Source organism: Myxine glutinosa, chromosome 2, assembly GCF_964187855.1.
Source record: "Myxine glutinosa chromosome 2, kmMyxGlut1.1, whole genome shotgun sequence".
NCBI lineage: Eukaryota > Metazoa > Chordata > Myxini > Myxiniformes > Myxinidae > Myxine > Myxine glutinosa.
The window spans coordinates 30,635,003-30,662,266 of NC_136262.1; the positions used below are offsets into that span (position 1 = coordinate 30,635,003).

At 43.5% G+C, this 27,264-nt stretch overlaps 1 protein-coding gene across 4 annotated transcripts in view; it reads right to left on the bottom strand.

Annotated features, from left to right (window-relative positions):
• Positions 1–27,264, bottom strand: part of LOC137421927 (potassium voltage-gated channel subfamily KQT member 4) — a 137,497-nt gene that overhangs the window by 76,581 nt on the left and 33,652 nt on the right. For all 4 annotated transcript variants that reach the window (XR_013622638.1, XM_068108514.2, XM_068108513.2 and 1 more), the window contains exon 2: positions 4,786–4,876. Coding sequence is in view for 3 of the 4 variants with exons in the window: in XM_068108514.2 (XP_067964615.2) it covers positions 4,786–4,876 (91 nt within the window). In the remaining variant the exon portion in view is untranslated. The remainder of the gene's footprint in view (positions 1–4,785; positions 4,877–27,264) is intronic.

The following is a 27,264-nucleotide window of genomic DNA, read 5'->3' on the forward strand; positions in this document are numbered from 1 at the left end:
TAAATAGGGATCTGAGCTGTTGGAACAAAGTGTACAATCAAAGAACGAGGGAAATGAGAATTTCCACAAAGAAGCAGACCCAACCTCTAACTGCATGGACCTGTTTGAGTGTGCTCTCAAATAATAGGAGCACATATTGGACTGATCAGTCACCTGAGGGCTAAACACAAATGATCAGCATGGGTGGCCCATCACTACATGGAAGTATGTAGAAGGCCATGTCATATTCTTTTTTATATTGCAGGATGGTCCAAAATGATGCGCAATCTTTCCAGCAGCTGTAATAATTTTACCAACGTGATTTTCAAATTGTCCAAAGAACAAGGTTTAAAGTTTTTTCCGTTGAAGTTTCAACCACGTCGACCAAGTTATCTGTGACCCAGCAAACGCTCATTTTAGAGACTTCTTTTTGCGACAAAATCACATGTTTCTACACAAAGGCAGTTTTGTAGGGTCTATCCAAATGCAAGAATTCCACAATGCAAAACCATCAAGAATTGTTTAAAGGATTAAAGACACTAGACATGTGAAAGACCAAATTAAGAGACACAGTGAGTTGTCAGAAACCTTTAGTGAGAGCACCGGACAAGATAGAGGCTGTAAGTGAAGCTTTGCAGACTTCTCAGAAAACTTCGACACACCGACTTTCCCAGCTGATGGGAACCTTTCGCACGACTGTTGGCAAAATCATAAATGATGATCTGAAATTGTATACGTAAAAGATACAGTTACTGCAGCATCAGACTGAAATAAGAGGGAGAAGGTCGAACCTTTCACCGCCATTGCCCAGCGGATCAAAGATTAGGATTTTCTAGACAGCATCGTCTTTAGTGATGAGGCCCACTTCCATCTCAGCGGCCACATAAACAAACAGGACATGTGCTTTTGCACAGACCACCAACCTACAAACATATGGAGCAACCAGTTTTTTAGCGAGAGTAACGGTTTGGTGTGCTATCGGACGTAGCGGTATAATAGGAAGTTTCTTCTTTGAAAGCAAAGCTGGACAAACAGTGACAGTCAACACAGACAGATACATGGACATGCTGCAGAGAAGATTCCTTCCGGCACTGAGAAGGAAGCAAGACATCACTATATGAATTCAGTCATCTTCCAGCAAGACAGGACACCACCACATACATCGAATTGTGGTTTGGAGTTTTTGAGACAACCTCCTGGGTGATTGACTTATTTCTTGTTGAACGGACAACCCATGGCCTCCCTACTCCCCGGGTCTGTCTTCTCCTGACTAATACCTATGGGGTCCCTCAAAGCTAAAGTCTAAGAAAACAACCCACACACACTGCAAGACTTAAAAAACACCATCAGATGGTAAATCAGACACGTACCAGCTGCAGTTCTCAGACGAGTCATCGGCAATTTCAGTGTCCATGAGGCAGCTGTCATCCAGATGCACGGTGCTCGGATTGAGCACTTCATCTACGACTAATGATATCACTCCATTGAAGGAGTGCATACAGAATGTAGAATGAGAACGGAAACCTTGGAAACCTGCAGTAACTGAATTTCTGTTGAATTGTTGGGCAACATCACATGCCACTTCCGGTGTATTGCCTTTTGAGTTTCTTCAGCAAAGGAAGATGCGCATCAAGCTGAACGTCTTTCCGGTCGTCGGTGATTCCGAACAGCACCTGAACATAAGGGACACTTTTATCAAAAGACAGCCAAAAAACAAGGAGTAACCGACCAAAGAAGGGGAGCAAAGATTCCCATATTTAAACCAAGAGATCATGTGCGAGTAAAGAAACCCTGCATGTGAGTACGGGGACTTCAAAGCACACTGATCCTTACGCTGATTCAGGAGAAAATCTGACCGAGCACATTTGTGCTTAATGATGGAAAGAACGCATCGCACCTGGCTCTCTATCCGGAGTCAACACTAATGCCGACTAAAGAGGGAAATTAAAGGAATGAAACAGTTGCAAGTCCAGTGCAAAGTAAAAGGGTTAGAAGACCACCTGCCTGGCTGAAGAATTTTGAGAGATGATGGAATGAAACATTGACAGCTTTGGTACTTGGCATAAGTTGAGAGCAAGCTAAGTAAGATATTCAACGTTCATGTGCTCGTTTTTGTGAAGAATTACAATTCTGTTCCTTACATATTTAATATTGTTATGGATGATCGAAAGAAATGTTCTCCAACGTAAGTTAATCAATTCCATACATCGATAGAGTTAATGTGTGAAGGTACCAAGTAATGAGATCATTACAGTGTTTCCATTTTGTTCTGCAGGTTGCTTTCCTTATAATTTCAAATATCAATTCTACATTACCTAAATGCCTTCAAGAAAAGGGAAAACGTGTTCTGTTATTACATTGATGATGTAAATGCTCGTGATCTTGGGCATGAGAGGGTGCTCGTGAAGAGGGCGGAGAAAGGAACTGAGGAGAGAGAGAAAATGGCGGTGATTGAATAAAGTCTGGTTATTGTACCCTTGTGGCCTGGATCTGATTTCTTACAAACAATACTTACTTTAATGAACAGGATTAAATAATTAAATTGATATATGTGGGAAAATTACACACCCAGACCAGGAATCGAACCCAGGTCCTCTGGAAAACCGTACCAGTGCTCTGCCATCTGAGACATATGGGCGACCCTGACCAAACATGTAATTTTCCCACATATATGATTGCCACTCTCTTGCCATCACTGCTTCCGGTGCACTCGCTGCCAACCATAGGAGCACCAACAGCCTGATCATGAGAGGGTCTGGGCATGTAATTTTCCCACATATATCAATTAAATTATTTAATCCTGTTCATCTATCTATAATTCCACTAATCTCTGTGTGTATGTTTGTTTGTATGTTTGTATGTTTGTATGTTTGTCTGTGACCGCTGTTTCTCGACAACTACCGGTCCGATATACTTGAAACTTGCCAGGTATATTGCTGGGGACCCGAGGATGTGCCTTTTCAAGGTTTTAAATTAATCGCAGAAGTAGTTACCGAGCTATGTCCAAAAAACGATTCAACCAATCAGAGAGCAGCGAGCTATCACGTGTGCCGAACGTGGCGAACAGACTCTGCCTCGGATGGCACATTTGAGAGCGTATTCATTTATTTCCCGTCGGCAAACTATGTTGCCGTTAAACTATGTTTTAAAACTAATAAAAACTAATTTGCGATTCATCGTATTCATCGCTTCACATTTGCGACAGTGAAGACTTCACTTCCGGCAGCCAATCACAGAACGCGTTGTTGCGAGCCCGAGAGCCTGCGCCATTACGGTTCGTAATTCGATTTCTTCCGGAGAAAATAATAATTTCTCGATTTCTTATGCGCATTATTTCTCCCAATTCAGTCAGAGCGAAGGGCGGAAGCGAAGAGCGTTGTTTTTTTTGTTTACGGGCGTACGGGCGGGGTAGAGCGTACGGGTAGCGTTTTTTTTTTTTTTGGGCAAGGAACGGGCACCCACGTACGTTGGCGCTATGTTGGCGTTAAACTATGTTTTAAAACTAATTAAAACTAATTTGCGATTCTTTCGCTTTGCGATGCGATTTGCGATTGCGTTAAACTCGCTCGGGCGTTAAACTATGTTTTAAAACTAATTAAAACTAATTTGCGATTCATTCGCTTTCCTGCGCATTTGTGCACGCGATGGCGATTTCTAATTTTCTTTACCAAACTCCGCAAGCGCCAAGCCGTTAGCTTTGGACCAAACCATTTCATGTAAATAGAGGGGGGGGATTGTCACCGTACTCGCAAGCCGTTCGCTTTGGACCAAACCATTTCATGTAAATAGAGGGGGGGGATTGTCACCGTACTCGCAAGCCGTTCGCTTTGGACCAAACCATTTCATGTAAATAGAGGGGGGGGGGGGATTGTCACCGTACTCGCAAGCCGTTCGCTTTGGACCAAACCATTGCATGTAAATAGAGGGGGGGGATATACTTTTAGATATATATATAGTACGGGCATGCCCTAGTTAATCAAATTGCTTCACTACGCCCCCAGTGGTGTTTTTATAATAGAGGACATGGATTTGTCCCCACATTGGAGGAATACCCTCTTAATACCTAATACGTTAATACCCGCCCTCCCCTAACGAATGGTTGATATCTGCCCAATTCCTTTCAGTTTTATATGCAAGGTGTACCTTAAATAGGTACACATTTTTATTTCATGAATACTGTACAAGCATACACAACTTTCTAGTTGAATATGGTACAGTTCATCATTTAGTAATCAACATGTACACTTCTTTCGATGTACGAATGGAGACATTGAAGGAAGTAGCCCATCTCTTTTTCACAGATGGCATGGGATATGCCATGAACAGCATTAGTGATGTGATCTCGTAGCTCACCCAAAGCACAAACTCTGTCCTCGATGAACCCCTCTCATCCCCCCTAAAAAAATCACAGCGAATCAGGTGCGGGGATCTTGAGGGCCAAGCATTGGGTCAGTCCACCATGGCTGATCCATTTGTTGGGGAAATCGAGGAATTCATGAACGGCTCGGAAACGAACATTCATTGAAAGAGAAGGTTGAGTAATAAACAAAACTTCAAACATTACTTTAACTGTTCCATGTAGGTGTATACTTGTGGAGTATTCAATAAATAAAAATGGGTACCTATTTAAGGGACCACCTGTATTTAAGTCCAATATACAGTATTCAGCACATTGCAACTGCTCTTTTAATCTATTTTTAATCAAAATGGTACTAAATATTTCATGTAAGTACAATGTCTTTTACTGGTAAATGTGAAATGACATCATATTTCCAAACGATAAAATAAAATAAAATGCGGAGGTACCAGAATAAGTAGACACTCAGAGGCCACATCTTGATGCTTTTCCATGGTTGAAAATACTGAGAGCACGAGGCAGGAAAATACTAACAAGAATCTGCACACACAGACGAACAAAGCAGAATCCATTGTAAATCTCCCATCAGAAGCCCTGGCTCATGATGCGAGGAACCCAAGTTATAAAATGGCATATACATATATACTGTCGATATGTTTGTCCATTGTCTGCTAATGGACAAACACATATGGTGTACATACTGTATGTAGTAAAATCCCTACTAGTTTGTGGATGATATATGTATACGTAGGGTGGCCCTTATTTTTGAAAGTTTGAAATATTAAGCTCTCACCCTCTTCAACTGGTCAATTTGCCCTAAACACGAACCAGGCCAAATGTCCGCTAAATTCATAAATATTTAGAGGTAGTCCAGCATCCTTGAACATTTCCCCCTGTAGGCCATGTGATTGAGGTCACGTAACACGAAAAACACATATCACAGATAATACAGTATGTATCACAGAAATAAATAAACACCGTTTGATAAAAAATGCTTATGAATAATTATCACATCTATGGACTAGAAATATAAAATAGAAAAAAAAATATATATATATATATATATATATATAAAATCTTGATTCCTGAAGGTGCCTGGACTACCTCTAAATATAAACAGACTTGTATGAAATTTTGAATGCAGTGTTTCTATCCCACATGGATCACATTTAGGCCATGAGAACATTCAAACTAATATTTGAAAATTTTCACCCCGTCTAAGGGCCACCCTAATGTATACTGTAGAATTGATTCCTCTTAAGATTCTGGAGTGCATCTGTGAGTTGTTGTTGTCCCCTGTTTTCCCTTTGCCCCATTTTTTTTCTTCACGGGAGCGATGCTCACTGAAGAGCCAAGTCGAGCTTACAGTGGGATAAACATCAAGAGAATGAACGAACAGGGAAAGAGGAGAGGGAGGAGGGAAGGAAGCAAACTGGCAAGGAAGATGGTTGGGTTAGGAAAGGTCAATGGGTGTAATGAATTGGAGATAGGAAAAGATGGCGGTGTACTGCTTGCCTGAAGGCCTTCAGGGAAGAGTGAGACAGAACAACTTCTGGAATGTGATTTCATATATCATTGAGATTGCTCTCTTACAAGGGCAGAGATACATGAACCTTGAGGCGAAAATTATCAGAAGAGCCAATGAGAGGTAGAAGAGGAACAAGAGAGATTGAATGGCAAGTCCGTCATCTCTAGGTCCATGAGGGACGATGCACCAGTAGGAGAAATCCAAGTTAGGAAGCTTATAGATTGGATCGAACGCACAAGTGTCCCAGAGGGTCTTTGCTGCAATGCCAAAGCTGGTTGTTCCTGCGCCAACACGCAGCCGGCCAGCTGGCATGGTGACAATTGAAACCGCCGCAGATGACAAACAGGGAGTTGGGATGGGTGATTACGAGTTGATACATGTTAGAGGGAAATAGAGGTATACAGAGAGTCGTCATCGTTGGGTGGATGGTATAAAACGAACATGATGAGGTGGTTGCGCAGAGGTATATACCCAGCCAAATATATTCCAGAGGGCTTGGAAGGTTTATTGAGGATAGTGGACAATGCGCAAAGATGCTCTTGACATACACAACACCACTGTTGATCCATTTCCTCCTGTTTTGCTCTTACATGAATCTCAAAACCTGCATTAAAAATAATGAATCTGGACTATATACTTATTACATATCCAAAAGGGTGAGATTACGCACTCACCACACACACACCCTGGATCCCTCCAACACCTCCTGCCTCCATTCCCCTTAACTTTCACACTAACTGGACCAGCCAGAACATTCCCCTCTACTCCATCCCACACATTCTTTCCTTTTTTCCCCCCCATTTCCTGAACCATAAAATGGGGGTGAATAGGGACACAAACTGAAAAAAAGTTCGGAAACCTTTTTCGCTGAAAATTGATAACCATACTGATTTGTTGATATTTGGGTTGAAAGTGTTCTCTTGTTTTTTTTTAAAGCAACTTATAGTCCCTATTAACCCCATATATGGGTTAAATAGGAATAAATAGGATTTTTATGGCTGTTCCTATTCACCCCGTTTTACGGGTGAATCGGGACAGTCACTAATACAAAAAAATAATAATCAAGAAACAATCCTGAGTTTCCAACTTATTGCTAAATTGATAGCTCAGATGGGTGCACATAATATGCACCCATAATATTGTTGCGGATATGGGATTTGGCCTCCATCCATATCCGCTTGTAAATATTCCCCTATTTCCCCAATACTCCCCAACTATCCCCAATCCCCCATTCCCTAGTCCCATTGTCTGTAAACAACACTCTGTAGCCCCGACCTTCCCCTTCTTCCCCCATTAAATGTCGTGCCCAGGTTCACCGCATCTCACGTAGACAACTATAGGACATCTTGCTAGTTATTCTTAGTCTATGTCAGTTAAGGACTCGTTTCCATTAATTCTGACTCTTCGTTGCACCAGAATGTGATTGTATGGCACCAGTAGTGAGTTTAGGACCTGTAATCCCCAATACCTCCTCCCACTTCCTCATGAAACTACAACAACAACAACAACTACAACAACAGCGCGCGGGGAGTGTGCGTCCTCACTCCGGCTTGGTTAGCCGCCATTGCCCATGTTCTCCGACGGGGTTACCACGAAGGGGCTGGCTGTCAGCTCCTCATCAAGGGCGGAGCCCGGTAACCCCCCCGCACCCAATAAGAAGCGGCGGGCCGATTCCATCTGGGGCGGAGCTAACGAGCCGAGGGCGTGTCACTCCCCGCTGGATATACGCAGCCACTTACCGGAGGTGACGTCAGATGTGCCCCCAGCTTGAAGAGAACCAGACGCCACCTCCAGCGCGACGATACCTCCCTGCATCTTTTGGACCGCGCTATCCTGTCCCTGAGCCAAGGTGCACCTTGTGCTGTCCATCGATTCTGCCCTCTCCTTGCCATCAATCCCTGTGTGAGTCAGTCTTGTCCCGTTTATCTGTGGTCTGTCGGGGCTAATATAAGACCGTGTTTAAGTGCCCACCTTCCTATGCTGTACCTCTTGTCCGTGTAATCTAAACGTTCTGCATACAAATATTATAACCTCCTCCGGAGGTCTTGAGAACTGTACCCCTGGTGTCGTGTCATTTAATCCCAGCCGTTGTGTCCTTTCCTTAATTGATTTAGCATAGCGCGATTTGGCCAACGTTCGAGTGGAATCGGGTAAACTGTGCAGACGCGGTCATACCAAACCGCTCGGTAAACTAACATCCAAAACCGCGTCTGTAACATTTGGTGTCGGGAAGTGGGATTCGATCCGGAGCGCGTTTCACGCGCTCGAAATTATAACGGCGAAATTTGATTGTGTTTTACAAAAAAAAAAAAAAAACCCGAATTTTGAAAGTCGCGCTATGGCAGACCAAGACGGCTGGGTTCCGGTAGAGGAGAGTGAGGCAGGGTCGATCCAGGACCAAAATGAGGGACATGAGGAGAGCGAAGCAGTGAGGGTGGCAGGGTCGCAAAATAGCGTCGTCGTGCACGAGGTTACGGGCGCGCAAAATGGCGCCTCGCACATGGCCACGGCGACCACGCCCGCGACCGTGGTAGCGCCGCTGGTAGATTTGAACCTTTTTTTAATACAAATGAAGGCCCTTATGGCCCAGAATAGTGAGCAAATGAGGGCTGATAGAAAGCGATTGGGTGAGCGATTGGGTGAGCGATTGGAGGGCCAAATGGGGGCAATGAGGGACGAAGCGAGGGCTCGGAGTGAGCAATTGAGGGTAATGGGAAACCAAATGGGGGTAATGAGGGACGAAGCGAGGGGTACCGGTGAGGGGTTAGACAATAATTTTAAGGGATTAGACAAGAAATTTGGGAAATTAGACAATAGATTAGGGGAAATACAGGAGGGGTTAACGGGGGTAGAAAATAGAATGGCTGCCCAGGAGAATCAAATGGAAGGGATGCAAAAGGGGTTAGAGGGGTTAGAAAACAGTATGGAAGGCAAATTGAGGGACATGAGGGACCAAGCGGAAAGGGAAGTTAAACAAATGGGGCAGCAGATAGAGGGGGTCAGAATGGGGGTAGAAACCAAACTGGATGCTCACAGGGAGGAAATGGAGCAGATGAGGGTGGCATCTGGGCAGGAGATGCAAGTGATGGGAGAGGAGATCAGAAGAGGTGTGAGTGAGGAGGTCGGAGGAGTGCGCGAGGAGGTGAGGCACTGTAAGGAGCACATGGAGAAGGAGGTGAGAAAGGGGACTGTAAAGTTACAAGGGGGCATAGAGGACCTGACGCAGGAAGTAGAACAACTGACAGAGGGACAAAAAGAACTAACGGACCAGGTAAAGAAGAACACAGCGGTAATAGGAGGGTTAAAAGCGACACAAAATGACCTAAAAAATGACTTGGTAGCGACGAAGAGGGAATGTCAGATGGTACGTGAGGGACTGACAACGAGGTTGGACGAGGTGATAGAGGTAATGGAGACGAAGGACCGGCAGGTGAGGACGCACATGGAAACGGTCAAGGTAGCCTTAGAGGACGAACTTGAGGAGACGTACCGGGAAATAAAAGAGGTGAAGCAGAAATTAGAAGAAGTGGAAGAAGGGGTGAGCGAAATTAAGAAGCGACGGAGAGGGGATAAGAAAGAGATAAAAGAGGAGATAAAAGAATTGGTCCAAAGTCTGTATTTGGATCGTGATGATGTGCTCATTAACCGGATGAGGGATTCGCAGGTGATGGAGGAGAAGCGAAGAGGAAGAGGACCCGGTGTAAGTGGTGACCAATATGGTCGTGCGTATGATGCGCCAGGTGATTTAATGAGCTTGGGGGTCAAGATGGACCCGGGTGTTCGTGAGAGGCCGTTGGTGAAGTGTGCGACAGGTCTGGTGTGCGAAAAAGGAGGTGTGCGAGAAAGTCCGACTCTGGGGTGTGTGAGGAAAAAGTGCGTGCCAAGGAGTGAGGGTGCTGGCGAGAGTGAGTCGGTCGTAGCGCGTGTGCGAGGGAGCACATGGAAGCGCGGTGTGGTGAGTGTTACAGAGGGTGTGACGGGAGAGTGTGCGTAAGAGTGTGCGCGAGAGAGGTGTGTAACGGACGGGTGCATGAGGAAAGAGTGCGCTGTCAAGAATAAGGGTGAGTGCGCTGTCAAGAATGGAGGTGAGAGTAGTGAGAGTGACAAGGAGCGTGAGTTGGTTGTGACAGGTGAGCGAGGATGTACACCTGGAATGGAAGGATGCACACCTGGAATGGTAGAGCGTGAGTGGGAATGCACGCTGGAATTGGTAGTGAGGCACGTGGTTGGGTGTGCGAGTGAGAGCACACCTGTGATTGTCACAGAGGAGGTGACCGAGGAGGGGGCGCGAAGAGGTGTGTTGGTGAGGTGTGCGACCAACGAATGTGTGCCAAAGTGTTCGGTGGTCAGGTGTGTGACCAAGGCTGTGAGTGGAATGAGTGTACCTGGGTGTGTAAGGAAAGGTACGAGGAGCATGGGAACGGCTGGATGTGTGAGCAAGGAACGGGCTGCGGGGTGTAAGCATGCAGGTGAAGCATCGACGTTAAACGGAGCAGCGGTTAGAACGACTTATAGCCGAATCGGGCCCTCGGTGCGTGCTGGGCCTCGCTTTGAACGGCCGCGTCCGTGCTCCACTAGGCGGAGCGGGCAGCTGGATAGGAAGGGTCGTCATGGCGACCACTTTTTGTTGAGGCATTCCGGCAGGTCGAGATCGGGCCATGGGATGGCTCCGTGCCGAGATGGTGCGTGGGATCTCGGCCCGGGTAAACCTCCTTCCCTGCACCGAATGCCGGACGCATCCAGCCGCTGGCACAGAACAACCCGCATTCATGGCTTGGCTGTACGAAGCCGAGCTTTAGAAGTGAATTGGCGCACCGAGAGGCATTAGTGAGTAGACTGTGTGATGAGGATAGTGTTTTGGCCCCGAAATTAGAAAAAAACAAAATTTGATGATTGGCAAAGGATTGGCAGTAATGATTGGCAGATGATGGGTAGTGAGTGGCAAATTTTTGATTTGTTGAAATTTGATGTGCAAAATTAGTAGTGAGCGATGGGCCCGGTGGGTAAGGGTGGCATCCCTGCCACCCTTCCCATGGTGGGGCAAATGCGCACTAGATTATGGGGTGTATGGCAGTGAAAACTAGCCCGGGTGGGTTAGGATATTGGTAGGGATCTAGCGAAGATGACATTAGGTAACGTTAAGTTTAGATAGTGACTGATACCTGTAGTGGGGACGCAGGTAGATTAGTGTGGATGATAATGACGTGGAAGCGCAATAGTTTAAAGGGACGACTGGGAAGCGCAAGTTTCAGAGGGGAGTAGTTAGATGAGATGATGCTGTGTGAGAACTGGACAGGTGTGTGGAGCAGTGTGGAGCAGTGTATGAGTAGTGAGTGTTGTGGATCAGCGCGAATGCGCTTGGGGAGAGAAGGGTGCAGGTGGCACCACGTGTGAGAGCACAGGTGTGCAAGTACAGGTGTGTGGAATATATGGAGCAGAGAATGAGTGGTGTGGAGAGAGTTGGAGTAAGTGGTACGGAGTGGTGTGCATGGTGCGAAGGTGTGGATGGGGGAAGAGTGGACCCCTTTCACGAGTACCCGGGGCGGGTAGTGTAAGTGTTAGGTAGAGGGTATAGGTAAATTGTGGTTGGATATTGGCATTTGTGGTGCGGATGCAGAATGGTATTGTGGATGGGTGCATTAGTGTTGTGGAAATGGCTGGGCGTGTAGCCTGTTAGAGTGTGTAGTTGGTTGGGCACTCCACCACTGTGAGGAGGTCGGCCAGGTGAGGCCGCAGGTGGGCTCTGGGAGCCGTTAGTGTCAGTGGGGCCCGAGGATCCAGAGGACGGACCCGGGTAGCCCAGTGCCAGAGAGGGCACCGAGTGGGGAGAGCGCCAGAGGGCCTTCCCCAGGTAGTTAGGTTAGGGTAAGGAGCAGGTAAGCTCGGAGGCAACTGCAGTGGTGGAGGTGTGCAGGTGGGTAGACCTGCGGGGAGAGCTACACGTCGCGGCCCAGAAATTGTGCGAGGGCACCGGGAGATGAATCGGGGGAGTGAGACCCCAAATTGAAAAGCACCACAGTTTGGTCAATGGGAATTGGTTTTTAGAACCCATAGTGTAAGAGGGCCAATGGTTTGGCAGGAGAAAGACCCCGGGTAATGTAAAGTTGTTAAAGTCATTTAGGAAATAGTTAGGATTGATGAACCTGTCGCACCATACGCAGCCACTTACCTGAGGTGATGATGATGACTCCACACCTGTGTTTTCTTTGTTCTGTGTGCAGGAAATGAGAATTGCTGTGTGGATTGGTGAGACGCATCACGACGTGGATGAGATGTTGGGGTGATTCCATCTCTCCCTCCTTAGGAGGGACTGATGATGAATTGGTGATGGCAAATTTTGATGTTAAGTTGGTGATGGCAAATTTTGATGAGAGTTGGAAATGGCAAATTTGATTGGTTAGGAGGGAGAGAAGACGAATTTGGTTTATGGGAGGAACGGGGAAGACAGTAGGGACGTTTGTTGATTTGTAAAGTAGATGTTTGTGGGTAGTGTTGTGTTTTGTGGATACAGTAAGGGGTAAGGGAGGGGCCATGTAGGTTACCTGGTGGGGGGGGGGGGGGGGGGCGTACGGTAGGAACGTACCTGTCTCACCTGGTTCCCATGTGCCCCCAGTGTGCATCATCTTGTATTGCGTGCACTTTTGCGCCCTTACCACCTTACTCGCTTGTCTTCTTCTTTTGTCTCCCACCTCCGAGGATCTGGCTTTGGGGCAGAGAGAGAGGAGAGAGAGGTGCTGGCTCCGCAGTTGTGGGCCTGCACTTTCGCTGCTTGCTGCCGGGATCGATACACCATATGGACCGCAATTTTTGTGGCCACCCACCATGGACCGCAGTTCTTTTGCGGCCAAGCACCACCCGTGGATGGACCTCTGGGTCAACGTGGCACCTATGCCATAGAGGTGAACCACTAATAGTTGGCCCCCTGACGGCCACAATTTAGAAATGGACGCGGTTGGCGCCTTTCTTTATTTTTAAAGAAGCTAGAAGGCCAAGTGCTTCAAGAAGGCAAGACCAGCGGCAGAACATCGGCCGGCTGCGACACCACCGGTGACGTTAAACACTTTATTGGTGCACCGGATGGTGCTGACTGTACATGATGGGGTGGTGCTTTTGGTGCTTGGATGGGGTGCTCTGCACATTATTAAAGGCCTTAAGGCCACAGAGCACTCGTGGGTTGGTGTATCGATGCTGGCATGCGTGCTCTCTCTATGCATAACATCTGCATGTGTTCCTCCAAAAACAGGTCCTGGATCGTAGTGTAAATATCAGCGTAGTCTTGTGTAAATAATGCTCCCTACCGGCTGTATGTTTAGTTTGAGAATTCTTTCCGCGATTCGGTTATCCTGTGGGTGTGTTTCTGTGAGGAGAAGGGTGCAACGTCGCAGGGGGACATATTTACTCATTTGTGAATATCTGTAAAACTGTCGCACTCAGGGTAGAGTTAATAGTAGAGGGAACTACATCTGAGTGCCACACTAACGTAGGTAAAGATTTATCGGGTCGGGACGCCCCGAGGTAGAGAAGGGTGCAATGTTGCGGATATGGGATTTGGCCTCCATCCATATCCGCTTGTAAATATTCCCCTATTTCCCCAATACTCCCCAACTATCCCCAATCCCCCATTCCCTAGTCCCATTGTCTGTAAACAACACTCTGTAGCCCCGACCTTCCCCTTCTTCCCCCATTAAATGTCGTGCCCAGGTTCACCGCATCTCACGTAGACAACTATAGGACATCTTGCTAGTTATTCTTAGTCTATGTCAGTTAAGGACTCGTTTCCATTAATTCTGACTCTTCGTTGCACCAGAATGTGATTGTATGGCACCAGTAGTGAGTTTAGGACCTCCCCATACCTCCTCCCATCTTCCTCATGAAACTACAACAACAACAACAACTACAACAACAGCGCGCGGGGAGTGTGCGTCCTCACTCCGGCTTGGTTAGCCGCCATTGCCCATGTTCTCCGACGGGGTTACCACGAAGGGGCTGGCTGTCAGCTCCTCATCAAGGGCGGAGCCCGGTAACCCCCCCGCACCCAATAAGAAGCGGCGGGCCGATTCCATCTGGGGCGGAGCTAACGAGCCGAGGGCGTGTCACTCCCCGCTGGATATACGCAGCCACTTACCGGAGGTGACGTCAGATGCGCCCCCAGCTTGAAGAGAACCAGACGCCACCTCCAGCGCGACGATACCTCCCTGCATCTTTTGGACCGCGCTATCCTGTCCCTGAGCCAAGGTGCACCTTGTGCTGTCCATCGATTCTGCCCTCTCCTTGCCATCAATCCCTGTGTGAGTCAGTCTTGTCCCGTTTATCTGTGGTCTGTCAGGGCTAATATAAGACCGTGTTTAAGTGCCCACCTTCCTATGCTGTACCTCTTGTCCGTGTAATCTAAACGTTCTGCATACAAATATTATAACCTCCTCCGGAGGTCTTGAGAACTGTACCCCTGGTGTCGTATCATTTAATCCCAGCCGTTGTGTCCTTTCCTTAATTGATTTAGCATAGCGCGATTTGGCCAACGTTCGAGTGGAATCGGGTAAACTGTGCAGACGCGGTCATACCAAACCGCTCGGTAAACTAACATCCAAAACCGCGTCTGTAACAATATAAACCACGGTGCCAATGAAAAAAAATATGGGATAAAAAGTTTCTCCAAACTGTCCCTTTTTCTTGATTATTATTTTTTTGTATTAGTGACTGTCCCTATTCACCCGTTTTACGGGTGAATAGGGACAGCCATAAAAATCCTATTTATTCCTATTTAACCCATATATGGGGTTAATAGGGACCATAAGTTGCTTTTTTAAAAAACAAGAGAACACTTTCAACCCAAATATCAACAAATCAGTATGGTTATCAATTTTCAGCGAAAAAAGTTTCCGAACTTTTTTCAGTTCGTGTCCCTATTCACCTTGCTGTCCCTATTCACCCCATTTTACGGTACTAACCACATGACGAGCTAAATATCCCTGCCCTAAAAAAACTAATTACATACAGCGGGGTATCAAATTACTACTGACCCATAAGCGCATCCTTGCTGGGTGTTTGAACATCCTATAGTAGGTGACCTCAGCAGTAATGTGGGGGAATATATGCAGGAGAGGTAATATCATGAATCATACTATATTTATCGAGGTAATAGCTCATGAAACCAAGTACACATCTACATAAGAGTTGCTGCACCCTGTACCGAACGTGCCGCCATAAAATATCTAAAAGGGTTTTTCAAATTATAATGGGGGAATTGGGTCATATAATTGGGGAATATATGTTCGGGATGTTCATCAAATGTTCATCAATGCTTTATTTATGACATGTCCATTCATGCTGAGTACAGCATACGTATTAAGTGGAAAATCGAAATTACTCAATTTCCATGCGTACGCAGGGGTACAGACAGAGAAGGCCATTTGGCCCGTCATGCCTGTGCTTGATTCACATCTCGTTCACTTAACACATCCTGTTCTCGTTAATTTAATGACAACTAATACAGGGTGGCCTGAAAGTCGCCTTACCCTGTCCCCAGTAAAGCATTCGTTCTTTAACCCTTTTTTTGTGGAGTCACCTGTGCGAAAGAGACCACGACTCCTGCGCACAATTCTCCAATCATCCCACACCAGTTTGTCGATACTATATCTCCTTGATGAAGCTCCACAGAGTTGTACATAGTAGTTAGATCTGGACTACGTGGTTGCCATGATAGAGGAGCTGATGATGTTGGTGATCTGCATCCAACCCATCGTTGAGGGAATGTATCATTTCGATAGTCCCACATAAGCAACGGAAAATGCTCCGGTCCGCCATCTTGTTGAAACCGACACTTTCAGCTATTCTCGCAGTAACAAGTCGTGATACCTGCAAGTTTCTTAACATATGTTCGTAAGATACGCCGTCTACCGGTCCATCAAAACAATAGGGACCAAATAAATGTCCTGATGTCATTCCTGCCCATATATCATCACATGTGGAGGATGATGCTCCAATTCCAATGGGAAATGTACATTTTCCTTAGACCAGGACTACATTCCGTGCCCGTGAGCTTTGGTAGATGGAACTTTCATCCAAGAATAACACCTTTCCTCATATACACATGCCGCCTTGCACAGTCACACACATACCTGTCTACTTGCTCCAACCACCTGTGTCTATCTATTTTTGTTATATCTAAGCATTCATTAAAAAAATTTTTTAACTAATCAAGTGTCCTTGTACTCACTTACTCTTCCTGGCATATGTTCCACATGCCAACTACTTCTTGAGTTCCCAAATTAAAAAAATAACAGTCTCATCTCGGTTCAACGAATGATGCGACTCGTTATGTTTTTGGTCTTCAGGCTGTGCTTGGAATGTTAATTCCCAGTTTACCTTTAAAGTTACAGAATTATTTATACTGATAGTGCTATTGGAATACACACTATACCTTCCCTCCCAAGGGTGGTTTTGGTGTTGGCAACTGCAAGGTCACCATCAAGCCCTTCTGGGGGAAGGTTTCCCTTTCCGCATCTTTTCGCTAGACTACCAACATTTGTGTTAAACAAAATATATAGCCAGACGTATGGCCAATCAAAACGTTTGACAGCCATTTTGGGCAATTTTTATTTTTATTTTTATACTCTCATTTCATACTAGCTTCCTTCCTTGTTTGTTTTTTCATTAAGTTTTTCTTCTTTCCACGTATGGTGATGTTCACGCCATGCCATCTATTTCGCTGACATTTCAGCCGATAGCAATTTCAGCACACAATAATAATACTCACAGAGAAATACGATTGATTCAAATGAAGCCGGGAAACATCTTTGCAATGCAATATTACTAATAATATAAAAATAGTATTTCTGTTGAAACCAGGATGTGTGAGCATCTGGAATGGAAAACAGAGAAAACTGGATATTAAAAATGACAACGACCCTGCAGGTGCAGCCACAATGGAACCTCTCTCTCTTTCGACATGTCTTGTAATATCCAGATTTCTCTTTGATTTGCAAGTAATTGGATGCAACAAGGTACCATCTGCTATTTACAGCAATTTGGTTTGTTTTTCGCTCATTATGAAGGCATAGCTGAGTGAAATTAGGATGCTAGTCAAGCTTAATTTTTCAGTGTGTGGTGGTGCATTATCTCCACTCGCTTTATTCTACCAGCACGCCATATTATGACAGAAGGTCGATCTCAAAAAGTTGCGGACGGATTCGGCCGAAATTTGGTGGAGATATTGTATATATGACAAGGACGGAAATGATCCAACTTTGGTAAAGATCTAGATCTGGATCTGGATTAGAGAATTTTTAAATGATTCTTCATCATTGAGAGATATTGCCAAAAAGGGATGTATAGCACAATATTTCCAAAAGGTGTGGATGGATTCGGCCGAAATTTGGTGGAGATATTGTATATGTGACAAAGACGAAGATGATCCAACTTTGGTAAAGATCTAGATCTGGAATAGAGAATTTTTAAATGATTCTTCATCATCGAGAGATATTGCCAAAAAGCGATAAATAGCACGATATTTCCTAAGGTTGACGGATTCGGCCGAAATTTGGTGCAGATATTGTATATGTGACAAGGACGAAAATAATCCAACTTTGGTAAAGATCTAGATCTGGAATAGAGAATTTTTAAATGATTCTTCATCATCGAGAGATATTGCCAAAAAGCGATAAATGGCACGATATTTCCAAAGGGTGTGGTTGGATTCGGACAAAATTTGGTGGAGATGTTGTATATGTGACAAGGGCGAAAATAATCCAACTTTGGTAAAGATCCAGATCTGGATTAGAGAATTTTTAAATGATTCTTCATCATCGAGAGATATTGCCAAAAAGCGATAAATAGCACGATATTTCCAAAGGTTGACGGATTCGGACGAAACTTGGTGGAGATATTGCATATGTGACAAGGGCGAAAATAATCCAACTTTGGTAAAGATCCAGATCTGGAATAGAGAATTTTTAAATGATTCTTCATCGAGAGATATTGCCAAAAAGCGATAAATGGCACGATATTTCCAAAGGTTGACGGATTCGGACGAAACTTTGTGGAGATATTGTATATGTGACAAGGACGAAAATAATCCAACTTTGGTAAAGATCCAGATCTGGATTAGAGAATTTTTAAATGATTCTTCATCATCGAGAGATATTGCCAAAAAGTGATAAATAGCACGATATTTCCAAAGGGTGTGGATGGATTCGGACGAAACTTGGTGGAGATGTTGTATATGTGACAAGGGCGAAAATAATCCAACTTTGGTAAAGATCCAGATCTGGATTAGAGAATTTTAAAATGATTCTTCATCATCGAGAGATATTGCCAAAAAGCGATAAATAGCACGATATTTCCAAAGGTTGACGGATTCGGACGAAACTTGGTGGAGATATTGTATATGTGACAAGGACGAATAAATTCAATTTTGGTGAAGATCCGATTGCAGATCCAGAGACTAGAGTTTGTTTAATTTTTCAAGTGATCCTTGATCACCATTGGGAGATGTGGCCAAAAACGATATATAGCACGATATATTCAAAAAGTTGTGGACAAGCTACGACAAAACTAGGTGGATGAGTTGCGTAAGTATCAAGAACAGGCGGACTAGATTTCCGTTCAGGTCCGAATCCAGATCCGGCCTATCAGTGGGACACAAAAGCTGTTTAGCCAAGCGACTTATGCGCTCTACCGAGTGCCCGTTCGAGTTTGAGATGAAATTATTGTTGTATATTTGCCCAGCAAGTTTCAATTTCCAAAGAGGTACTTTCCAACATGGTCACTGCACTGTTACCCATAATTGTGCATTCAGAGATTGAAGTGCAGGAAGACAATGTCAGTGTTTGAAAACCAAAAAAAACCATCTGTATTTATCATTGTACATTTATTGCACATGGCCAGTAATGACATCTCGGGAATGTCATTTTATTCCCCCAGATGATATTTACAAGCCTCACTAAAACCTTTTATCGATGTACATTTACAAGCAATACATTTAGATGCATCATTCCTGTGGCATATAAACCCATTTTATCCATTTAACAAAACGCTGAGTACTATGAGACAAGTAGGAGCACTGAGCAAAAAATTTGTCTCTGACCTGTCTAATTTCGATTCCATTCCCAATGACATTGGAGCATTACCCACTAGAAAATGGGCACCGTATTGATGACTATGCTATTGTTTGGACAGGATATGATGTCTCCAATTATACAGATTGTAAAAGATTCCCTGGTATTAAAATGACTCTTTGGAGCAGTGTTTCTTATTCTTTCATCCTTTTTAATAGGTAGTATCTAAATTCTAAAGCAACAACAGCATCATTAAATGGGCATTTTGGTGTGATTATGGCATGATTGGTGCTGTGCTTTGAGTCCTAACTATGAAACTCCAGCCTAAACTCCCATATTTATTTTATTTTATTGAAGGTCCTGTATGGATGAGCCTTTAATTGTACAATGATATACTGTACAATGTAAATTAGATGCAGAAGTAAGCTATTTGGACCACCAGACATGTGTCGTATCTACACCCCGTTAATAAAATATATCAATTTACTTACCTTCAATGTATCAACCTCATTCTTACCATATATTTTAATCTAACTATAACTAGAAATAATGTGAAAATGCAAAGCCTGTCCACGTCCGTTTTGGATTCAGATGTATTCTTCTTCTTCTATATCCTCAAAATAACAAAGTTAAAAAAAATACAAAATGAAAATTCATGATTTTATACAGCCTTGACCTTTGACCTTTGGATCTAGCTTCTACCTTTTAATTGGTGAACCAATTCTGTGACCCAATATGCAAATTCTTTAAATTTCAGGTCAATTGGAAGAAAATTGACAATTTAATGCAACCTTGACCTTTTGATTTAAAAAAAACAATTGACTCCTACCTTTGATTAGTAAACCAATTCAGTGACCCAATATGCAAATTCCTAAAATGTCAGATCAATTGGATAAAAATTGACGATTTGTGACGCTGACCTTTGACCATTTGACCAAATTATTAATTTGCCTTCTCCATATTATCATAATAAAGCTTTGTTGAAAATTTGATGACAAAACTCAAATGGTAAATTTAAATTTCAGGTCCACCTGAGCTCCTCACCACAAACAAGGCTTTCATCCACAGCTCAATGGAATACTGCTCTCCCCTCTGGGCTGGTGCTCCTGCCTCACACCTAGCTCGTCTTCACGCTGTTGAAACCAAAGCGTTCAGAATCATTGGAATCTCCCGCGATGAAGCTAACTCCAAGGGCCTTTCACTCACTCACCGCAGGCAGGTTGGTGGTCTTTCCGTCTTCTACCGACTCCTCTCTGGCCTTGCCCCCCCACCCCCCAGCTCTCTCTGGGCTCTGTCCCCCAAATATTCCTACAGGTCGCACAATATCTGCCTGCAACCCTCTTATGGTTAAACTGCCAAAATCAAGACTCTCTGCTCACCTTCACTCCTTCATTCCTCTTTTCTCCCGCCTCTGGAACAAACTCCCTCACTCTCTTCAATCCCACTCCACCCTCCAGGTCTTTAAAACAGCTGTTTACCACCATCTCTTATCTTCCCCCATCCAAAACCTTGATCTTTTCTACCCCCGCTAATTTCACCCCAAATCCACTTTTTTGAAATACCAACTTCTGTCCTGGAAGTCCTTGGTGTCCTTGTGTTTTATACTTCTCCCACCCCCCCCCCTGCCCCCTTCCCACGCCTCCTCCCCCCAAGCCCTCTCCCTCCCACACATCTCCCTGCTCTCAAATGTTGTGTGCTCTCAAGTGTTTGTGTGCTTCCCATTCTCTTGTCTTCCGCTCCCTCTTTTTATATATTTTGTTTGTCTGGTTGATTTGTTTGTGAAATAAATGTTAGCTCTTTCACGAGCCTCGATTCAGTATACAAAAAAAACAAAAAAAAGAAGAAAAAAAAAGATGTGAAACAAACACACACACACACATACACACACACACACACACACACACACACACACACACACACACACACACACACACACACACACACAAACAAGGAATAACATGGAACTTTGATGCAGGAGAAAGGGGTAGCGACTGTTTCAAAAAGGTAATCATACGTGTTCGTGGTTTATAAGTTTGGTTCATTTTCTCCACCAATTTATGCCAAGATGATGCTCAGGAAATTTCATCCTAATCGGATCAAGTTTTGAACTTGTCGAATTATGACATCATAATGGAAGCACCTATGACATCATTAATATATGTTGTTATCCTCCCTGGAGAGTACTTTACAACGAGCCATGTCTCATTTTTTCCCATTGAGCAGTTTCGGAGATATAGAGGGGCAAACCTTTTCGTTTTTTCCAAGATGGCGCCCACACACGTGACCTATGACATCATAATTAGCATTAAAATTTCCCACAGGTGGAGCCGCTCCTTTGGTGAAAATTTTGTGTTAATCGGACCAACGGTTGCAGTGAAAATGAATTTTAGAGGTTTTGAACCTCCAAAATAGCGGCGGAATAATAATCATGACAATAATAATAATCTGAACAGTAATAATAGGGTATCCACTGCCTTTCAGACAGTGGTACCCTAATAATAACCATTTCTTTCACCCCGTGAGGCGTATAGGAGCTGCCGAGGCAGTTTCCTAGGCTAGGGGACACAATCCTGGATGGGTCGCCCGTCGCCACTCCGACACAGGATACTCAAATGGTTTATTACCCCAGTGAGCTGACAGCACTCATTTTGCCAAGCTCGGAAATATGGCAGGCTGAGTCAACCCACCTAGTGTTATTCCCACGGCACGACAGGGGCTCAAACTCAAGACCCTCAGATCTTAAGCCAGCCACCTTAATCCACTGAAGAAGTAGTAGTAGTTTCTTCACGTTTTTCTTTTCTTCCAATTTCATAACACTTAACTTTGTCTGCATTGCATAAGAAAACATTTGTGCAATGACAAAAAGAGGACAACTGATAGGTGTCAAACAAAAATTGATTAAAAAGTGCAAAAACAATAAAGCATTTTCATACTGTACTGGTCAATAAACTCGACAAATAATAAGTTTAGATTGTCTTTGTGTGGGAAGTAAAAGGGAGCGGTATCTTCAATGTCAAAACTTTTTTTTTTAAGTTGCAGAACTCTGCTTATTTGGCAAACAGAACAAATGTTTCTTGCACCTGTTCCTATTGACTCGATGCCAGTCAGCCCCCCCCCACGATCTTCATTGCGGACTGAGGGGAAGGAAAGTGGAACAGAATCCCACGTATGCCTGTCTTGGGCTGGGACATGTGCCAGTTAAGGAAATGCCTACGAGATATCAAAACAAAGATGAAAGCCGTACGTGAACCGTGAAGATGGGAGAAGTGTTTGAGATCTGAACTATTTATTGAACTCTTTCCACACTCAAATGCACTCAAACTCCCTGATGATCAAGCATGCGCTTCTGGGTTTACAGTAAACCGGCAAAGGTGAATGGATTTTTTTGGTGAAGAAGAAGCAGGACAGAAAATTTCAGATACGTACAATGGGCAAAGACAGAAATATATGACGGAGAGAAGTAAAGGAAGAAAAAATTGTATACCTAATAACACATCATTGACAACTGTCAATTTCTCCTGACCTCATCAACACAACAAACCTAATGGGAGAAACACAGGCAGATGGTATCCTTGTTCCACTACAGAACTTTTAATCAGCATCCATCAGAAATGGTAGATCTACGAGGAAAGATTAATATAGTCGAGGAGATGCTAAGAAAGTGACACGAAACAAACCCCCAAAATGAGGCAGAAAACTCTTAGGAAAAAAAGAAAGAATACAAGGGAGATTAGAAAGAAGGATGAAGAGAGAAGGGGCAGGTGGCATGTGACAGACATGGCATCTCTTACTCAGTCTTATGCACTTGCCAAACAGATATCGTATACAGCAAGTGTCAGCAATACAGGCCATTCCTTCCTTTGGCACTCGATGCCTTTCTTAAGAATCGATTGAATTAACGGAGGGGTCTTGGAACTATCTCCCTGTTGCGAGGCTTCCTGCTCAACACAACGATACCTTTTTTGCAGGTCGCCACGGGGCGTCTTAGACTTTATAACAAGGACATTCCTGGCAATGCAAGAGCACTGTAATTCCATCACATTCGACTTTGGAACACAACTGTGGCTTCCATTACAGCCTGGTTTGTTCCCTATCAAACGATTGCATTCCGCTCGGCCATAAACGAAGGAGCAGTTTTAAAGGCATTGTCAAGATAACTTCAATCGGACTGTGGCTTCACGAGCTCCTGTCATCACATTGATTTTCAATTTAAATCTAATGCTGGAGATGGAATTGCTGGATTTGGGCCGTGACTTTCTTGAAAATTCCACAACTTTTTGCAGTTTGTAACAGCATGACACAACTCTCCAACACAACACTGGATAGAATAGAGGCTGCAATGATGATGATGATGATGCCATCACCCAAGGCATTTCTGAGACTATCTCAATCAACTCTGGTATTGGATGCCAGAACAGAATTTTATTTAGACCTGAGAATCGAGGTTCTGGAAAGCTTAGCTGTTGTATTATGTTAGCAACGTTTCTACAATCCGTTGATGTATAATCGTTAAGTTCCATTATACACTTTGTCCGTTGTCCTAATTTATTGGCTCTATTCCACTCGTCTTGCTTTTTACCGGCAAAATGTCAAAGTGAGTGGCAGGGATTCTGGGAGAAGAGATATAACGGAATTATGGGGCCGTTTATGCCAAGTCAGCCAAATGAAGCTCAATGCCTCACATGGAGAGAGAAATAACAGATAGAGAGACAAAAGCGAATGTGGGAGAGATATATGCAAGTACAACGAAAGCTCCCTTCTTCCCCAAACTCCCACATCTTTACTTCCCCTTCTTCCTTACGTGACATCAAATATTCATGCTAAAAGCCGGGCAAAGAGAGAAGCCAATAAGACCCCACCCCTCACTCAACCCACCATGCTCCTCAAATGCTATGACTCCCACCCTCTGTGGCATGTCTGATTTGCAGCTCATGCAAGGGATAACAACATGGGAAAACGCATGATGCCAGGAGATTCCACGGACAGAAATGAGACGAGAAAGGAGAATGCAGGGGGATGATTGTTTCACATTGTTGCCGTTGTTACAAGGTCAGCACAAACACAAAAGGAAAGTGTGTGTAGAAACAATGCTCTGAATTCGATTGAAATTTAAGAACTTTATAGATCCAACTAAAAATGAATAAATGACAAACTAGGGGCCATGCGGACATGTTACGTGCACATGGACAGGGGTAGTGAGAGTAGTAAGGATTGCAGTTATAGGTAGAAGGGACTACGTGAGATAACATCAGTAAATGAAGGTCTGGGAAGATGAAAGGAATAGACAGACACAAGCAGAATAAAAATGAGACAAACGGTGGAGGCCAGCCAACTACATGAATTTAGTGGCAAAAACAATAAGTTCACTATTGATGGAATAGATGTAGCATTCGGACGAGTCTTGCCAGCTGGTGGAAAGATGAGAGAAGATAAACTCAGAGGCAGTGGAATAAAAACAACGAACTTTTTTTCTGTTAGTGTAAAAGCAACAGAATCTGATCCTGAGATTCTTGTAAATCCAATTATCTTTAGCATCTTAGATTAACCAGCATTGAGGAATTCATGGTAGATTGCAGGACTCTCAGACCAGAGTTGTAAAGTTTTTTTGTTTTTTTTTGGATACAAGATCGAGGCTCGTGTAAGAGCTAACATTAATCACAAAAAAAACGTTTGTCCATTTCAGGAAAGATGGAAGCCAAGTACGCTTTTATTAACCTACAAAAAAATTATTCTGACTTCCTCCACTTGCACAGCCAACGGGTTGATTTCAATGTAACCCTCCTCTCCCCTCTCCAAGAGGAGGCTCAATTGCCTCAAGGCAGAATCTTGTTTCTGATACTAGCAAGGGTACCCTAACCCTACGGGCGGGGCTTCAATTGGGAGGCCCAAATGAAAAGGCAAAATATCAGAAATTGAAGGCTTTTTTTATTTTAAACGATTCATATAAACATCCGTTGAATCATATCACATGCAAATCATCAAAATCTAAACAGTATTTGTAGAATTTCAATAAAAGCCACATCACTGTTCATATCGGTAAATATGATTCCATCGTGTTTGGAAAAACTGAAAAATTGGAAAATTGGAAAAAAAATTGGAAAAACAATCTAGCCTATTTTACTCCAGGGGGTCCCAGGATTACCCACCCAAAATTTTGTTGCGATTGGTTCAGCCGTTTTTGCGGTACCTGGGAACAGACGGACAGACGGACATTTGGTGAATTATAGTAAGATACATAAACGACCTCTCCAATGCTCTGGTAAAACATTCTTCCTTTTACAGATGATTCCACATTTTGTTGTACATCCTACATAGACTAGATGGACTAGATGCATAGACTAGATGGATTTATGGAAAAAGGCCATGTATAAGCTTCTAGGTGCATTTTTGGGTAAAAGTTTGGAACCTCACTTTTTAACATAATTATGGTATGCTGAATTCGATTAACCCGGTTCCCAAGCCGAATTTGGAGTTTTTGGTTTTTTTGAGTTTTGAATAAACTGCTGAAGAACTTGGGCATTGGTGAACTCACAGAGGAGACAATCAAATCTGTAGAAGCGTTCGTCTACAGAATATATAATGTGCACAGAACAACCTCTGTTGATTCAGCACGACATATGTTGTTCTCCAAGACTGGTAAACCAGAAGCAATGTCACCGACAAGTGATGCTCTTCATTTCCATTTGATGCGAGTACACTATCAAGCCATGGTATGGAGAAATGCTCATTGTGCCATACCTGACCTTCCTGCACCTGTGGAAATGGGATGGAAACGTGGTGATTCAGGACTAGAGCCTATTCTGATGTCACTGACTCCAATCCCAGAAAGTTGCCTCGACAGGATTTGTTGTGCATGCCAGAAGCAATGCAAGACTCGACGCTATTCAGAGTTGAGGTGCACATCAATGTGTGCCTGTCAGAAACAGAGTGATGATCAGACCCCTTGTATGAATTTGATGTAGTTTGGCAAAACAACATGTGTGACATTCCTGAATGTTAGTGCTTCATGGCCATGTATACTTAATTTTAGAATAAATGGTTGTGTGAAACATTGTCTTATTAAAACCATTTCTCATTTTATAGTGTCCAATTTCAATATCAGTTTGAATGTCTCTTTCAATATGTCACCAACAATAATATAGACTAGGCGGACATATAAAAAAGGCCATGTATAAGCTTCTAGGTGCTATTTTGGGGTAAAAGTTGTAAAGTTAAAGTAAAAGAGCTGCATGTATATACATGATATATAAATGCTTGTTCAAATAAATTGTCCAAAAATGGCAATTTGGCGTCCATTTTGTTTATGCTAATGAGAAGGTCAAAAACTCAAAATTCGGCTTGGGAACCGGGTTAATCGAATTCAGCATAACCTAATTATGTTAAAAAGTGAGGTTCCCAACGTTTACCCAAAAATGCACCTAACTCACATTTCTCAGAAATCCGTCTAGTCTAGCAGACCGGCAGCTAAGTCAATGTCTACTGATCTGGAAATGATTAATATGCTGGTATAATAAATGGAATATGTCATTCGATTTTGTAAAATCTGTCATCATGCCATTCCAGAAGGATCTTAAAATGAACCGACCTATCTATTTCGATGATAATACACTGGAAGAGGTTCAATCTCTTGAATTTCAAAGCCCCACCATCATTCATGACCTCTCCTGGGTTGACCACATTGCAAAGCTGGCTTCCAAAGCCAGACAGGCCATTCTCTGTGAATTCAATTAATTTCCTGACAAATCAGAAATCCATTTAGTTCATTGGTAAATGCACCTAAAATTAGACAAATGGATCTCTATGTAAACAACATTAATGTATTATTAATACCCACTAGCTTGGTAAAACAGTAAAGCACAGTTTACATCCCATAACAGCCGAAACAAAGCTATCTGTGAGCCACACGAGAACATTACCTCTGCTTTACTCCCTCACGAATCAGGAGGTGAGTTGTTGGTCGGGCATAGTAATAAACTAAAGTATGGCTTCCAATCCGATAAATGCATCGTGGCGATAAATGCATTTAAACGCCATGAGCTAATGTGTGTTTATATATGTATATAACTTTCTATATATAACTATATATAACTATATATAACTACATATATATGTATATACACAACCGATCAAAAGTTTTAGAACACCTCAATTTTTCCAGTTTTTATTGAAATTTACGCAGTTTAATGTCCAGTGAATAACCTGAAATGGTACAAAGGTAAGCAGCAAACTGCTCGAGGTTAAAAAAAAAAAAGTTTAGGTTAGCAAAAATGGGAAACTAATGTAAATTGCACAGTTATATTGTAAAAAAAGGCCTTCTTCAGGGAACAAGTAATGGGTTAACAACT